This window comes from Seriola dumerili, unplaced genomic scaffold (assembly GCF_002260705.1).
Source record: "Seriola dumerili isolate Sdu_G_001 unplaced genomic scaffold, Sdu_1.0 BDQW01000092.1, whole genome shotgun sequence".
Lineage (NCBI taxonomy): Eukaryota > Metazoa > Chordata > Actinopteri > Carangiformes > Carangidae > Seriola > Seriola dumerili.
Window position 1 is genome coordinate 1,506,101 of NW_019174347.1, and position 16,491 is coordinate 1,522,591.

General features: G+C 40.2%; 1 protein-coding gene across 1 annotated transcript; it reads right to left on the reverse strand.

Moving 5' to 3' along the window:
- Nucleotides 1-186: 186 nt before the first annotated feature.
- Nucleotides 187-15,710, reverse strand: LOC111222414 (cathepsin K-like). The gene is made up of 8 exons (XM_022746128.1): nt 15,605-15,710; nt 14,004-14,127; nt 9,811-9,933; nt 7,648-7,800; nt 3,193-3,411; nt 1,809-1,974; nt 1,214-1,322; nt 187-987 (listed from the first exon to the last, which is right to left on the reverse strand). The coding sequence occupies exons 2-8, from the start codon at nt 14,124-14,126 to the stop codon at nt 888-890; spliced, it is 993 nt and encodes a 330-aa protein (XP_022601849.1). The 5' UTR covers nt 14,127; nt 15,605-15,710; the 3' UTR covers nt 187-887.
- Between the last annotated feature and the right edge of the window lie 781 nt (nt 15,711-16,491).

Below are 16,491 nucleotides of genomic sequence, written 5' to 3' on the forward strand. Positions count from 1 at the left end.
TTTTCTTCATTATTATTATTTTTCATCTTGTGAATTGACTTTTTTTTTTTTACCTGTTAGCTGATATTTTGTTCCACTGTTGAAACCCATTGAATCTGATAATGTTCATGCTAAATGGTCTTGATAAGGGGGAAAAAACTTCATGTTTCCTTGGTTTATCATTAAAAAAAAAGTCTGTATGATACGTTCAAATTCAAAATGAAACCTTTATTCAATTTCATAGAAAACATCAGTTAACAGTTTAATCATCAGAAAAGTGCTGAACAGAACAACAACAACAACAACAACAAGTTTGACATGATGAAAAGAAAAACTGTGCAGGATTTTAAAGGACTCAGCGTCAACAGGAGAGGAGGAGCTCTCATTGCCCAGCAATGTTTCCTGCCACACTGAATTTAAATTTAAGTCGTTTTCACACACACACACTGTAATTAAAAAACGAGAGACTGAAAGCATCACGGACTATCAGCCAAACACTGGGTCACTGGAGCAGATTTAACTTGGCACGTTGGTAAGTGTTACTAACGCCATGCCCTGGAGGTACTGGGATTGTATGTGTTTCTCTACGGAGCCGACCACAGTGGAAGTCTGCTGCTCTGGAGATAAAACTGAAAAGACTTGAGGGGCTCAAAGTGCTTCAAATTATTCAAGATAACCAAAACGTCCTCAGATGTTATTTAAGGACGCTTGAATCCAAGAGTCCATTTCATTTAACCCTTTCTGATACCAGAGGAGATTCATTCCAAATGACAGTGAGTCCTATTTGAATTTTTAAAAATATGTTTTCACTGAGATTTGGAAGGATCTCTTCTCATGTATCGTAGTCTGAGCAGAGCCCCCGTTGTCCTCCCCTCGTCTCCCTCTGAGCTCCGTACTCTCCGATCTCCTCACACGATGGGGTAGCTGGCGAGGTTGGCGATGCCGCAGAGGTTGCCACGGTTACGTGCCATCAGGATGTAGCCCTTGTTGCCCCAGCTCTCGCTCCAGCTGTCAGGTGGGGGGGGGGGACCAAAGACGGGCGACAGAGATGGGAAGAGAGAGAGAAAGATGTGAGAGCATCGCCAGGAGTCAAACAGCATTTCATGTCATCAGTTTGTCGTCAGACAGACGCCATCACATCAACGCCACGCCGACAGAACAACCCGTCGTTTCATTTCAGTGGTTTTATGAGCCACCTGCTGCCACTCAGACTCAGACAGGTGATGTGTCCCACCTGTTCTTGACGATCCAGAACTTCTTCCCCTTGGTGTTCACTCCGTAGCCCACTGCCAGCACAGCGTGATTGATGTCCTCTTTGTTGCAGTTGCGATCGTAGTAAACACCTGGGCACAAGTACAGAGTGGAAGAGTGAGAGGAGCAACTTGCTGATCATGTCACAGTTTAAAGTAACTGTCAGGTAAAAATTCTCTATGTTGGTGTGTTCAGGTAAGTCTTATGTCCCAACATGAAGGTCTGTTTAAAGCCCTCTCCACACTGAATGCTCATATTTAAAGTTATAACAAGGTTTTTATTAAACCATTTTGGTTTTATGTTTATGCCTCACATGCAGACTTTTGGTAGTTGCTACAACTTACAGATGTTCCTTGAATGCCTCACATGCAAGGGGTCAGCAGCAGTGCACTGTGTAGCGTGTTCATGGGAGGTTTAAGAGGGTTTAAGCATTTTACCTGACGTGTGCCTCTGTGTGTAGTAGATTACGAGGTAGTGATGCGCTACACACACTTCACTATTTACATGAAATAATACGAATCATAACAATGTTGGGACGAGTCAGTGCCTGTTAACAGACGTCTGAGCGCTTCACTGACCTCTCTGGTAGAACTGGAAGCTGCTCTGCGTGGCGTCGATGCCCACGGAAACTGGACCCACTTTAAACAGTGCAACAGCCAGAGCGTGCTCGTCGCCCTCTGGGACTTCTTTGTAGCCTCTGCACTGAGCTGCCATGCCCGATGAGTTGTAGCGGCAGGGCTGGTTCTGCGGTCGAGACAAAAGAGGAGAAGAATGCTGGAAATGTTTGTTTCTGATTTCTGCTGGAAAAGCCAAATAGCGGTGGTACATGAACTTCATCCAGAAATCCTCCATAACTCAGTCGTTCAAATAATTTTTCAAGCAAAAATACCAAACAGTTGATGTTTCCAGGATCTCAAATGTCTTGCATCAAAATAAATTGAATATTTTAGGGTCGTTTGATCAAAATAAGACAGTTGCTCATGGCTCTTTACACTAACCCTTGTGGTTTCACTCTCACATGCACATTGCTCATGTCATGTGCTTGGCTTTAGTACATTCACGGCTTCCCAACAATGGGGAGACAGCAGCCTACAATCATTAACAAGCAGTTCTACTTCCTTCTTTCGCCAGTGCATTAATAAACCGAGTGTGTTTGTTGTCTTTTTAAGGCAATGGAAGAGTTTCTTCCTCATCATTCCTGCTGAATCACCTCAATTCAATCTAATATTTGCTGCCGCTTCACAGTCAAAAGGGAAAAAGGGATATGATGATGCGTGGCACTGTGAGCGTCAAGTGAGGAACCATTTACCACTTTGGTTTCAGTGTGAATCTGCATTTTCTCAAAGTTGTCATCATTTTGATTCTTTTATTTTTTTTATGCAAGACTGTGGGTATCATTTAAAACCAGCGAGTTACAGGAATTTAGAGAGTTGCTAGCAGCTGTTTAGCTTAGCTTAGCATAAAGACTGGGAACAGGGGGAATAGCTGGCCTTTGAACACGTTGGTTTTTGTATGAACAAACAAAGTACAATATGTTAATTAGTAAGCTTCAAAGGTGGAGGTAGGTAGACTTTCTTCCCTTAGGACTACAGTGTTTTGGGGAGTGTGGCTGTTGGAGTTATCAGGATTATCTGCCCTTTGACCCCAGTGTCACACCCTCTTGCACCGTTCATGTTGAGCATCCAGGTGACTGCACAGGTCTATAAGGGCTTAAGTTACAGGGTGGACACTGAGACCAATTCTACTTCTGGTTCCTGGCCCCAGACCAGGGCTTCACATCAACACCAGCAAGAGAACAAGTGTTAAGACGTGACAGGAAAGAAAAACTAAAGCTTCAGAAATGTGGTGAACATCAGTTCCTGCGGACGCTTTCCCGCAGTCACAGGACACATGATAGTTCATTAAGATGACGGCCGCTGAAGGTTATCTCTTAGTAAATGAGTGTCATTGTGACTTTCTCACCTCTCCGACGTACGGGTAGGCCACCTCAGAATCGATGCCTTCGTTTTCCTGGACGTACTTGAAAGCGTTGGTCATGTATCCTCCTCCGCAGCCGTCGTTCTCTGTGACGCAGTCCACCAGGTTCTGAGGACTGAGGTCCACCAGCTGACCTGTCTGCTTGGCCAACTGGCCCTCGAGGGCCCCAGCTGAGCTGAAGGCCCAACAGGAGCCACAGGAGCCCTGTCAGGAGTGAAAGACAGAGAGGAGAGTAAGAGGATTAATGTTGTTTAGCTCAGTTTGATGAAAACAGTGAGAGATTTAAAAAAAAAAAAAGATTAAACAAAAACGTATAAACCTACAAACATATTCCTCCAGGTTCCGACTGTTTCTGATGTGAGTTAAATGTATATAAAGAGTAGAAATACGTGAAATGTGTACGTTACTACCCATCCAGATATTTACCTAAATCACTGCACAATAAAAACCAAGAAGAAAATAGAAGGAAATCAAGTCAGCAGATTGATTTTTAGATTCACAAATCTAAAAAGACGGAGGAAAATTCCAGGACAGCATGTGAACGCCTCGTTAACACCTCATCAACCTACAGGAAATCAAACATATTAAATGGGAAGTGAAAAATAGCAAGATGCAGTTTGTGTCTTCTCCTCTCTGTCCACTGGGGGGCAGACTTTGACAACTTTAACAACAACAATGATGCTACTCTGGGGAGGAAGTTGATGATACATCTTAGATTTAATCCAGTGTGTTAGCAATGAAGTTTTAAAGGTTAATATTGATATTGTTACACTTACATATATGTTTAGCTATGTAATTGTAAGGTGGAAATGCAACATTAACAGCAATAACAGCAGCTCTGGTGTTCGACCATAAATGGACATTGTGTACTTTTGTGTCTCTTTTTGGTTGGTTGCTGTTTTTCATGGTATGGGTGAGGTCCCTCAGTGTTAATGCTACATCATACAGTGATATTATATTTTAATCTGGGACTTAGGATCCCTGTAAGGTGTCACAAGATAACACCTGAGGGGCTGTAAGAAGATTAAGAGAACAGGAAGTATAATCTTTTAAAATTCTGGATAAAGAGAAAGGTGTGACTCTTTAGTTGAACTGGCACAAACATATGTAGCCAGCAACAAAAATGATATACTGATAATAAATGAATACTCTTTTGTTTAAAGGGGTCCCAAGGAGAAAAGGTTGGGAACTACTGTTTTGACAGAGTGGTGTTCGTCCACAGCCGGGTCCACAGAGACATGGTTTTCCCAGTTTGGTCTGGACAAACACCTTTGGGATGAACTGGACTGAAATGTCCAGGGGTCCGTTATGTGATGGAAGCTGTTTACACCATCAAATTTATGCCAGAATCACGTCTCACAATCACATATTGGTGTGATGTTGAGGTAGTGTATTTAGTGACAGGTACACCTCACCCAATCTACCCAGACCGATATTAGCTTTTTGTGCTCCATAAAAAATATATTTCTTGTTATTTAACATCTGATAGAAAGAAATATAAAATCCAAATGTTGGATCCTTGGCCTGTGCGGTCATGATCTCTTTGTCTGAGGCAATAAAACTCAATTACAGACACTGTCTGACTGTAATGTCTCGCCCAGCTTTGAGTTAAAACACCTCCGCTGCTCCTCCTCGAGGAAAACACTCTTGACATTCTGCTGCTCTGAGTTTCTCCAATTAAAAACTTTGTAAATGTGTAATCACTTCAGTTCATCCTGGACGCTCTGAGCATGGCTTTGAGTTCTGGTGGAGCCGAAACAAACAAAACATCAAAAGACAATTCAGTCATCAGAAAAGGAGCTGTGGAGGAAGCAGCAGAGTTGTTAGTATGCACAAAGTGCAGCCAGCCTGCTGAATAATTCATGGCCAACAGGAAGCTGAAGGACAGCTCAATAAATCCTGTTTATAGCTGCAGGTTGGATTTCAGCCACCAGAGGGAGACAACATCCTTCTACATGAAGTCTGAAATCACATCCAGGATTAATCACTATTATTATCATTATGATTATGTTTATTTATTTTTAATAGTAGAAGTAGTAGTAGTAAACATTAGTACTAGCCTATTATTGTATTTATTTACTTTAATCTACTGACACTAAATGTTTATGGAAATAAAAATCATCCTTACACAATGCTGTCTGCTAAATAATTTATATTTTAGCAGGCCTATTTGCAGCACATGATATTGATGTGATAAATATGTTTTAGTTTGCAAAAAACCCTGATATTATAATTATTATTGTTGTTATTGTACAATGATTTTGTATTTACATTGGAATACTACAACAAACCATTGAATTAATGCATAATTAAAATAAGATAAACTAAAAAATCAGCTAAACCAACTAAAATCTACTTTTCTGCAATATGGGGTTATCACCATTTTTAGTTTCATTTTATTTATTTTGTTTTATTTTATTTTTATTCTATTTCATTTTATTTTTTCAGGGTTAATTTTCAAACTACAAAAAACACAATGGCTAAACACATTGAAAAAATATTATTTTGAAATCAAGATATTAACCCTGTGAACCTTCAGTGCTTCACTATCAGCTCTGATGTTTATTAGATAACATAACATCACGGTGTTGCTAATGGGCCTTCGAGCAGAAAGCACAGATGTATGCCATATTTCAGTCTATGTACTTCCTGTCCTGCTCAACCCTCGTTTACATGAATATGGCCCTTCTGTCCGAGCCGCTTGTAATGACTAATTACATTTGATAATCAAACTCATTCCTTTGTTGTCAAAGTCCATTAGAAGGCAGCAGGTCACATGATCGTACTCTCACTGGGAGGGAAAACATAGAGGATGTTTCCAGGTATTTTTCTGAAAGCTTTTATCGTTTCTTTCAAGGCTACGGATAAAAATATCCGCCACATACTCTGAATCTCATTCAGCCATTTCTGAGGTCACATGCTGCTGCAAGGCCACCACTTCCTGAACTTGTCCACTGACACGTATGAGGATTTTATAAGACAACAAGTTACAAGATCTGATGTGACAACAAACGTGCTGTTACATGAAGATTTTTCTCAAGTTCTTATAATAAATACCTGCCAAAAATACCCCACAGAAACCACTGAGATTTCTTTGAGTTTGCTTCTTAACATTTCGCCTGAAAACAGCCTTGGGAACTTTTTCTCTTTCCCCAAAGCCTCAAGAAAATAATATCACATGTCAAAACCCAACAGGAACTAACTTAATATCTTGTATTTCAGTTACCAGGAACACTTATCGGCAGGAATATGACAGTTACAAAAATACAACAACTTCCCCCTGGTGTGATGTGCTGCCTGTTCCTCTTTTGATTAGTATGAACTATGACACAGTAATTTAAATCTGCCCTCTCATGTTCTCCGTGTCTGTTCTCAATGAGTTTTTATGCTCAATGATTTTTTTATCCTGATCATATTGAAAATATTTCTTTTACTCAAACTCACTTTTGTTCTGAATATTTGTTTTGTTTGCTGTCATATGTCCTTTATCTGCAGTGACACATCGTAGTTTCTCTTATGTTGTAGATGCCAAAGGTGTGAGGACAGGACAGAACAGTCTCTCCCCACAGTTTAGTCAACCAACAGGTTCGTCCACTTCCCTGCCCATGAAATGCACGTTTCTTCAGCTACTATGTCGGCTCTAATGTCCTCTTTTATTTCAGCCTGGAATAACTGATGATTTTTGGCCACTTGGGGGCAGCAGAAACAAGATGTGAACACAACATTTACGTATCATCAACCTGATATGACATGTTAGAAAACAGCTGCTCATTTACACATCCAACAGTTACAGAGCAGCATCAGCACTTATTTGGAGTCGTTTCTCTGGCAACCTGGTGAATGTAAGGCCACACCCACACTCAGTTTTGTAGTTTTAAAAAACAGAGACCTTTGGAAATGATGACGTAGACCCACCTACCGTCGCTCTCTGATTGGCTCTCATCAGCCTCGACTACCAGTGAATACAACAAGGATAATGAATTACAAGCATTACTGACCTTGTTGTCTTTGCTAGCAGCTGTGTGTCCAGTTAAATTCTGCATTTTAACTCTATAGCTGTCTTTGCTGTTCCTCTTTCTAGTATTTTCTGCAACTAATCAACTGCAGAGTAGACAATCTGCTTCCTGTTTACACCAGCTTGTGCAAGCCCAGTGTTTGTGAATGGTCATGTATGTATGTGTTTTCAGGTGCAATTGTATGGATGGAGATCATTTCTGAGACGGAGCTAAAATGGTCGTCTGGAGGGAGATTTTCATTTTAAATCGCAGTAAATACGGATTAGTGTGGACGTAGCCTAAGTCCAATATCCCCTCTTTTTTATAGCTCCGTTTTTGGTCTCCACCAGCTCCTGACGGAGGATTTTTAATTCCAAAAAGCAACCGAGTCTTAACATCTTTTTAAACACTGGATGCGCAATAAGCTTGTCTGTTTTTATCTGACCTGGTTCTTCACTGGCGTCACCATCCCCTTCTTGCGGTAGTCGACAGATTTGGGAATCCTGGACACCTTATCATCCAGAGCCATGGTGAAGCTGCGCTCGCGGTTATTGGGGATCTGCAGGCCGGTCATCTTCTCAACCACTTCCTCTGACGTCTGCATGAACAGAGACACAGTTAACGTTACATTTTACATCCTGGCTCAGGTCATTAGGGACGCTGCTGAGCTTCTGTGTTACATACTTCAAAAAAAGAAGAAGTGCAACAGCAGGCTGAGTTTCTAGATCAAACACATAACAAGCAACCGAGAGTGTAGAGGTTAACGGTTCCAGGTTGTATTTTGCTGAAAGTGGATGGTATGAAACTTTCCTTGGTTCCTGGAATAATCCTGTGAGATAAAAAATGTTTTGGGGCAAGAACAAGAGAGGGGGGCAGGGAGGATTTATTTTTAGACTTAAGACAAGGACAAGTAAAAGAAGATATGAGAGAGGGAGGATTTGACTCAGCAGGGTGACGGAGGATGAAAAGTATTTCATGAAGAGATGGGTTTAACACAGTTTACTCCAAAGTGAAATGTCAGTTTTCTGTGTTGTACAAATGTCAAAAAGTGACACAAGGAGAGGTGTAATAGTGAACATGAAAGATTTATAAAACAACAACATGAAAGAGGGAAATGCAGACGAAGGAGGAATTAAAAGAACAGACTTCTCTATTGTTTTCTGGCTGTCACAATGAAACTGCTGCTTATATGACGTGATATAATCTGAATTCCCCAGTGCAGTGTTTTCATCACAGCTCAGCCAGTGAGCAGAAAGATCATTAATGGAAGAAATACGCACCATCTGTTAATTTCTTTCATTTCACTTAAGTGCTTCCAGTAAAACTAAACGAAAATGGAAACTCATCCTTCATTTCCAGCCACCTGTTCCTACATAAACATGAAACTGGCCATTAATCCAGAGTGTGGATACGTGTACGTGCTCCTGTCACTGATAAATAAACTCCCAGCACCAGTGACGCTGCTTTTACACACCCGTTTGGTTGTTACAGGCGGCATCTTCATGTAAAAACAACCGTCAGTCATGACCTGCACTGACATACATATCACTGACTACAGCTGCAACTGATGCAGAAAACAAACATGACAGCAGCTAAAAGCCTGAACTGATGATGGAAAAAAAAACAAAACAAGGGAATATTTGACACTTAGCAGCTGATTTTCAGAGACTTTAACCACAGTCTCTCCAATGAGAATCAAACACGTTTGGTTTCATGTGTACGATGTGAGACACTGAAAATGAAACAACCTCAGTTTATGCTCTGAATGCACCCTGAGCTCATACTGCAGCAATTAGTCTATTTAACTGATTGGCCCATCGACAGAAAATAAATAGGCCACTGCTTTCATAATTCAATAATCGAATTAATAATTTTTTGAGCAGAAATTTGAAACATTAGCTGGTTCCAGCTTCCCTGACGCTTTTCTTCGTTGTGCATGATTGTGAACTGAATCTAAGACATTTGAAAACGTCATCTCGGGTGGGGAGAAATTGAAGCGAGCAGTCGTCACTATTTTCTATAATTCAATAATGAAAACAATTGTTAGTTGAGTTTTTGTTTGGAAAACAGGTACAGAAGATGTATCCTCAGGCTACTTGTCGTGGCAGTTGGTAATTTTTTACTTCATTAACCTGAGACAGCTGCCTCAGTGTTGGCACCACAGCAGCTGGGCTGAGTGAAGCGATATGATGGATACAATCCAAGAACAGTGGGAACGGTGGCTTGATTGGTTTTTGGGGAGATGCCTCAGTTCAGTCAAAACTGCGCTATTGTCACATAATGGAATTGGAATATGATAAAACAAAAACAAGAGGGAAACTCATCACAGTCATTGTTATTGTGAATGTTGCTGTCAGTTAATACTGGTGATACTGGTTATAGTGGTGATCTGCCTGCTCCTGATGACGCCAGGATCAAACTACGTGAGATTTATGTTTTTCAAGATGGTCACTGTGTCAGATTAGATGATTATAACCAATCACTTGGCTAGTCTTTCTGTCAGGGTCCGTCCATTGTCTTTCCCCTATGTCAGGACATTATTGGGCTGATATCAGACGTTCGATCGCTCGACCTTGCTGCGGACCTGCCTCTGTTTGTCCGTACTCACCATGTCTCCCAGGTGGTTCATCCCCATCTCGTAGGAGTGAATGCCCAGCGCTGCCTCCTGGTTGTGGGCCTCGATCATGCGCATGTTCTTCTCCCAGATGGCCCTGCGGATCCCCTCCTCATCCTGAATCAAACAAAAGTACGGGTGTCAATTTTTTGTCAAATTCAAAAAACAAAAACTGAACAGAACATAAAATGAGATTAGCTGCGTAAACCCCTGTGATGAACGCGTTCAGGCTGCTGAAAGGAACAAACAGCTTTTACATCTGGTCTCATGAACATCTGAAATAAACACCTGGTAAATATGAAGTGATCGCACAATAATTCCTGACAGAATCACCTGAGGGCGTCATTTAACACATGAGAGTCTTTCAGTGGATTATGGGATCAGTTTTCAGACAACTGAAGGACTGAGGCTCCAGCGCCTTCACTGGGTCACAGTTGCATGCTGGTCCTTCTCACCTGACACATATGAACTTCATAACAAATATTCCTCTGTCACCTATACCTCAGTATTAAATTTTATTTCCATCCTTTCACTAACACTTACTTCGCTAACACCTGACAGCTGAAAGAAAATGAATCTGGGCAAATAGGGCAAATTTACATTTTAATTAGCAAAGACAGAAAGCTGCCCCATTTCATTAATTAGGCCAATTAAATCAGTGCACACACACACACACACAACAATCTTCTCTAGTGCAGCTTGTGTACAGCAACAAATTTGTCCAGTTCTATTGAAACTTATGTTTATATTTACATCCCTTCACCACCACGTGTGGCTGAGAAATATCTGTGTGAGAGTAGGACTTTATATTTATATGATGTCAGTGCTGCTTAAACATTATATACATGCAATGTGAGAATGAGATACATTCTCATGGTTGGTTACCTAAAAACATCCAATGCTCTGCTTAGTATTCATGGTCTTAACAACCATTAGCATAACTATGATCATTATTTCTATCCTTTCCAGTAATGGAAAATGCAAATCATGCGAGGAGACTGATTCTATTACATTGATGTCAGTTCAAGGAAGGTTGAAGTGGTGGAGGAATACTGATTAAAGAGAGAGAGAGAGAGATGTGTTGTCTTTTCTGCTGACTACGCGTGGATATAAATAAACACCCACGTAATCATCATATGAATGCACACACATATGAAAATTAATAAATGCATGATGTCCACACAGAAACAACATCCTGCGCATGAACCACAGGAACATGCAGGACTGTAGATAAACTGCACACACACACACTACACACACACACACACACACACACTACACACACACACACACACACACACACACACACACACACACACACACACACACACTATACAGCTGCAGAACTGGTGACCTCTGGCTGGAGGTGAATAGTGAAGGGATAACAGATGCTCAGCGAGCGCCCAGGAAGTACATTTGCAGTCGGCTCTGCTTTAACACCAGATAAACTACATTTCCTTCCCTTTTCACAGCCAGGAAATAAAACACATAAATAAATAATTTTTTTCTTTAAAAAAAAAAAAAATAGAGTCTGGGAAATTTTAGAGACAATGAAACTGAAACAGTAAACCTGAGTCACAGGTGAGAGGAATTTCCACCATTCCACTGACATTTGTGGCAGCTGGTCATGGTTAGATTGCCAGTACAATATCAAAACTAATGGCTTAAATTAAAAACTAAATCATCAAGCAAGGATGAAGCATCACCATGAGATTTAAGTTGATAAACCTGAGGCCCTAATTCTTCCTGGTGAATCCAAGTAAATAAAAAGATGAAGAAAAGTGGGTCTACAGCCTTTTGAGAATGAACTTTTGTGAATTACTGGCTAAGGATGAGAAAGATGAAGAAAAGTAAATTCTCATTGTGCATGTCCTGCTTTACTTTTAGCTACTGCGTTCTCTAACTCCATCTGTCTTGTTTCCACTCCGGGCCAAAACACGGAAGTAGAGCAACCAGTGCCGGCCCCACATTTGTCGCTTTTCCAGTCGACTGTGTTTCCCTCAGCGTTTACAATACACAGCCTGGCTATGGAAAACATATGCTGTAAAGATTCACACTTAATGATGTTAGATAACACTCTAACTTGTAGTGAGGGAGTAGCTGCTTTGGGTTGTGGACAAATCGTACATACAGTACAGTAGTAGTGCATGTAGTATCTTATAATAACTTAAAGCCACCTGGATAATGCCACAACATGTGGATGGTGCAAGCATCAACAAAATGTTCACTGACAACAGGTTTAATTTAACTTTTTGTTAAGGTTAGATAAAGATCACAGCCTTTTGTCAATTGCTGAAAGAGTCAGAAGTGACTTAGGGTTATGATACATGTTTATGGTCCCTGGCATCAAAGTCCTGCACTTCATTTGTCTCTCATTGTCTCCAATCACCTCCTGAAGAAGCTTCCTGAACTACTAAACATGTTACCAGGGAAAATAATCATGGCAGCAATGTTATTTCTTTGCAAAAAAATAATTGGGAAAAACAAATTCATGGTCGGACTATATAAATGGAATTTATTGGAGACACTAATCCACTATTTGTTGGTGCACTTTGGCTTTAGGGAAAACTTTCAACTTTCAAGAAAACACTCAACAGTAGATATTCCTCGTTACCAGTTGAACTATATAACGACCTAGACATGGACTATTTTTGCCTCTGCAAATACACCAGAAGACAAAACAATTCAGGTTTTCCAGTTGGTGCTAACGTCACAAAATCAGTCAATATGCTGATGATGCACTATTATTCACTCAAACACCATGAATAACAATAGATGCACTTTGACAGTCTGAAACATCTTTTATAATACTTTGTGGCCAAAATGAAATAGATAAAAATCCCAGTGCAGTTTTTCAGTTGTGCAAATAGAATTTATGAAGTAACAATTATCCACTGAATGACCTTCTCTACCTCTGTAATCCTAATGTTTTAAAAACAGTCTAACTTTTCCTCTCTCTCATCTGGACCAATGGTATATCTTGCTGTTTTTATTGTGTTGATTTTACAGTCAACAATAAATCCCTACATCTGCTCTAATCTTTGAAATGAAAAAGGGATGACGAGCTATTTTGATAATTTCATTGACAAAATTAGCATTCATGTGACACTGAACGCCAGCAAACAGACAGAACAATAAAATGCGGCAGATGGAGATTTGGAAGTGACGTCAAGTTACTTCAAACTCAAACAGGGAACATCTGCTTTGTTTAATGTTCTCTCCGCAGGTCGGCATCCTCCCAAATAAATGTCCACCAGACAGCAGAGAGAGAGAGAGAAAGAGAAAGAGAGAGTGGAGCCCAACACTGAACTGACTGGCTGATAAATTGAGTCAGATGTAGACAGACAGTGAGTCAAACACAAACATGTCCATGTTGAGCAACTCACTGAAGCACAAACAGAGAGAGTGAGAAGAGGGAACAAACAAAGCTTGATAAGAAGAGATGGAAGATAAATACACAGACTGCTATGAAACAACTGAGACCCGAGCTGTAATGAAACTTTGACATCGTTCCCCATTAATGTCACTATGATCTTTCCTTCTGTCACTCTGTGCCCCCCGCGCCCCCCTTGTCCTGACTCTTAAATAAACTTCCTTTATATTGGTTTTGTGCAAAATCCCACCTTGGACTCAGAGCTGAATTTATGGTAATGAAATATGAATCTTAACCACACACACACACACACACACACACACACACAAGTCCACAGAGTCATTGAAGTGTGCAATTTATAAATTAATACATGTTGTTTTATCTCTTATCTTTCCTTTTCACTGTCCAGCAGTTGTGCAATCATGTTTTCTCCAGCTGAAGAAAACATCCAGAAAAACCAAACGACTGTCGATACAGAAGAGTAAGTTTTGAGAGGTGGAAACATTGTGGTTTTAGATATAAGCACCAAATGTTTGTTTGTTTTTTTAATCCTACTAGTCATGACAGATAGTGTCATGAATACATTTCCTTTTGACCTTTGTTGGCTTTGGAAGTCTCTACCTCTTATGTCAAACTTGAAAAATCGTTTTTTTAATCTAAACAACATTTTATATTGGACTCTTTTATGACATTTTCTTTTGTGGTTTTCAATCTTTATCTCCACACTTCTTCCTGTTGATTTCTACTTTCATTTTAAAGCCCTTTGCCACTTCCTGTGGACTAAAGTAAGTAGACAAAGTAAATAGACACTCACCAGGCCATTGTACTCTTTCCTGTGTGTGATCTTCCACTGCTCCCACTGGGCGTCCAGAGAGGCTTCATCCAGATGACCCAGAGCTGAGGCCGCCAGCAGCACCACGCACACAAACGACAACATCCTGGAAGAATAACACACACACACACACACAACTTCATGTTTTACATATACACAACAAACCAGTGCTCAAGTACATGTGAGACCTGTATCAACCTTTATACTAAGAGTTGGGAGCTGGCTGCAAGAGTCAAACCTGCTTCACTAAATAAAATATGAAATGAAACATTACTTGTATTGCCCCATTGCTTTGTATGGGATTCTGTGGAGTGGACCGATAGCATGCTACTCTGGTTTTTATTTCCATGGAAACCCTCAAGCAGCAGATTTTGGACAAAATACTTGCAGAGCAGTCCAGCGGTCAATGGCGCAAACCAAACAACTGCTGGACTGAGACCAGTTTCCACATAGCCGGGAATAAAATTCTGGGGAAAATACTGAACTCATTATTGTGGATTTATATTTTGTTTTGACATAAATACGATGGATACCAAAGATATCAATACCAGCCCCACTATGAAGAATCATATTAACAAACTTTTTTCTTGTGTTTGAAAAAGTTCCTTTGCTGGTATCATCTGGGATTTAGAAAAAAAATCTCTGTGCACTTTTAACTCCACACTTCAAAAACCCTTCGCTGCAGTCTGAACCTTTACTCCAACCTTTGCTTCTCTCTGTTTTCCGTCCATCTGTCATGTATCAGCTTCTCCCTGCTGTTTTCCTACATCCTGCTTCTAATCTGCATTTGTACCCGTCGCTTCCAGTAAAGGCCGCTGACCTGTTGAGTTTAACAAAACTAGCAGAAGCAGAGAACAAAAAAAAAAAAAAAAAAGTTTCCTTCAACTTTGAGGGCTGTGTAAAGTGAGCTGCTTTACATTCTCTGCTTCCTACACACCAGGATTATGTCTACCAAGGCTTCACCCTTGGGTGATTTGAACTAAATGTCTTGATTTACATAGCAGGGTCTCATGATCTGTATGCAAATAATTTACAGTTTACCTAAACCCGAAACAGTGTGTGCACAGTGAGTCATAGGAATTCTCCTGGTGACTGTTTTTCTGCAGGTTTTAGAGATGGATTTTTACAGAAAGCATCATTTTTTTGTGATCTTATCCTTTCACATGTCTCTTTTTGTAATTTTCCATGAACACTCTCAGTTTAGGCTGCAGCTCTGACTTCCCAAAAATCCTTCTATTAAGAAATGGTGCAACTGGGTCAGAATCATTCTCTAATCCTAGTCCTATTAAGACTGATTACTTTCTTAGATGGAAAAATACTTATGAGTTTATCAGAGCCTGGATTCAAAGGAAGGAAATCTTAAGAGTTAAAGTCCTTACTAGGAAATTAATGCCTGTAATAAAAGTGAGTAGCTCAGTTCAGCTCAGTCACACATAGGTTAGTTTACCTTTAGTGCAAAACATTAGTTGTCCTTTCTAACTCTGATTTTTACTAACAATATAAATTCCCCTGCGTGAGAGAAGAAATGAACAAAACTGAAAGTAAAACTCTGCACCAGGAAATCACCAAGCAATAAACTTTACCTTTCGTCCAAAGTTAAAGAGTTTCAGTGAAGTCCTGTGAGTCTGACTCCGTCTTCCTCTGCTGACAAAGTAGGTCAGTGTGTGAGTTTATATGGGTTTGGATTTTGAGGAAGTAAAATGGGAGCTCCAGGTCTTGGGGAGGAGTTTTTTTTTTCCATGGAGGGTAGTCACATCTGGTTTCACTCAAACTGCAACAATCCTCTAAACCAGATGATGTCAGGTGTCAGATTACACCTCTGAAAACTTCACCGAGGCCGAGCCCTGCACTCTGCTGCAGTCTGGGCCACAGTCCCTGCATTTTTAATAAAAACAACTTGGATTTTTTTCCCCATTCAAACCTCAGACATCACTTGGATTATTTATAAGACCATTGTCAAACATGAGGAGGAGCTTTGTTCTTGGATTTTATGCAAGTTTTAACTTGAAAGTAGTTCGTACTGCAAAATAACTAGTAACATTACTAATGAGTGCACTCTGTTTATAGGATAACCAGTTCCCGTGTCTTCGTGTTGTGCATGCAGACTCACTACCGAAACGTCTGCACCAGAAGAAGCTTCACATTCAAGTTCTGTAATAAACCTCCAAAGGAATTTCTGTTTTCTGTAATGAATAAAGAAATAAACTCTGTAGCAAGGCTTTTAAAACCGCATGCACCATAAGCAGAGAACCAACATCTTCAAAGTTCATAGATGAAATATTAATGGGGGTATTATTTTTTTTATTGTTCTTGTTTTTTTCATGCTAATGTGAAACATTGAGTGAAACACAGATCAAAAACCATGTGGGTAGAGGGAGTAGAAAGCATCACAAACCAGTTTTTTTGTGTAATATGATTGTCCACCATACACTCTGATAGTTGGAAAGGCTGATGTACATCCATTCTTTAG

Coding starts and splice junctions, on each gene's coding strand:
- LOC111222414 (XM_022746128.1), bottom strand. CDS start 14,126: ATGTTGTCGTTTGTGTGCGTGGTGCTGCTGGCGGCCTCAGCTCTGGGT. Junction 1,975..3,192: donor CCTACCCGTACGTCGGAGAG/GTGAGAAAGTCA, acceptor TCTCGACCGCAG/AACCAGCCCTGCCGCTACAA. Junction 988..1,213: donor TTCTGGATCGTCAAGAACAG/GTGGGACACATC, acceptor CCCACCTGACAG/CTGGAGCGAGAGCTGGGGCA.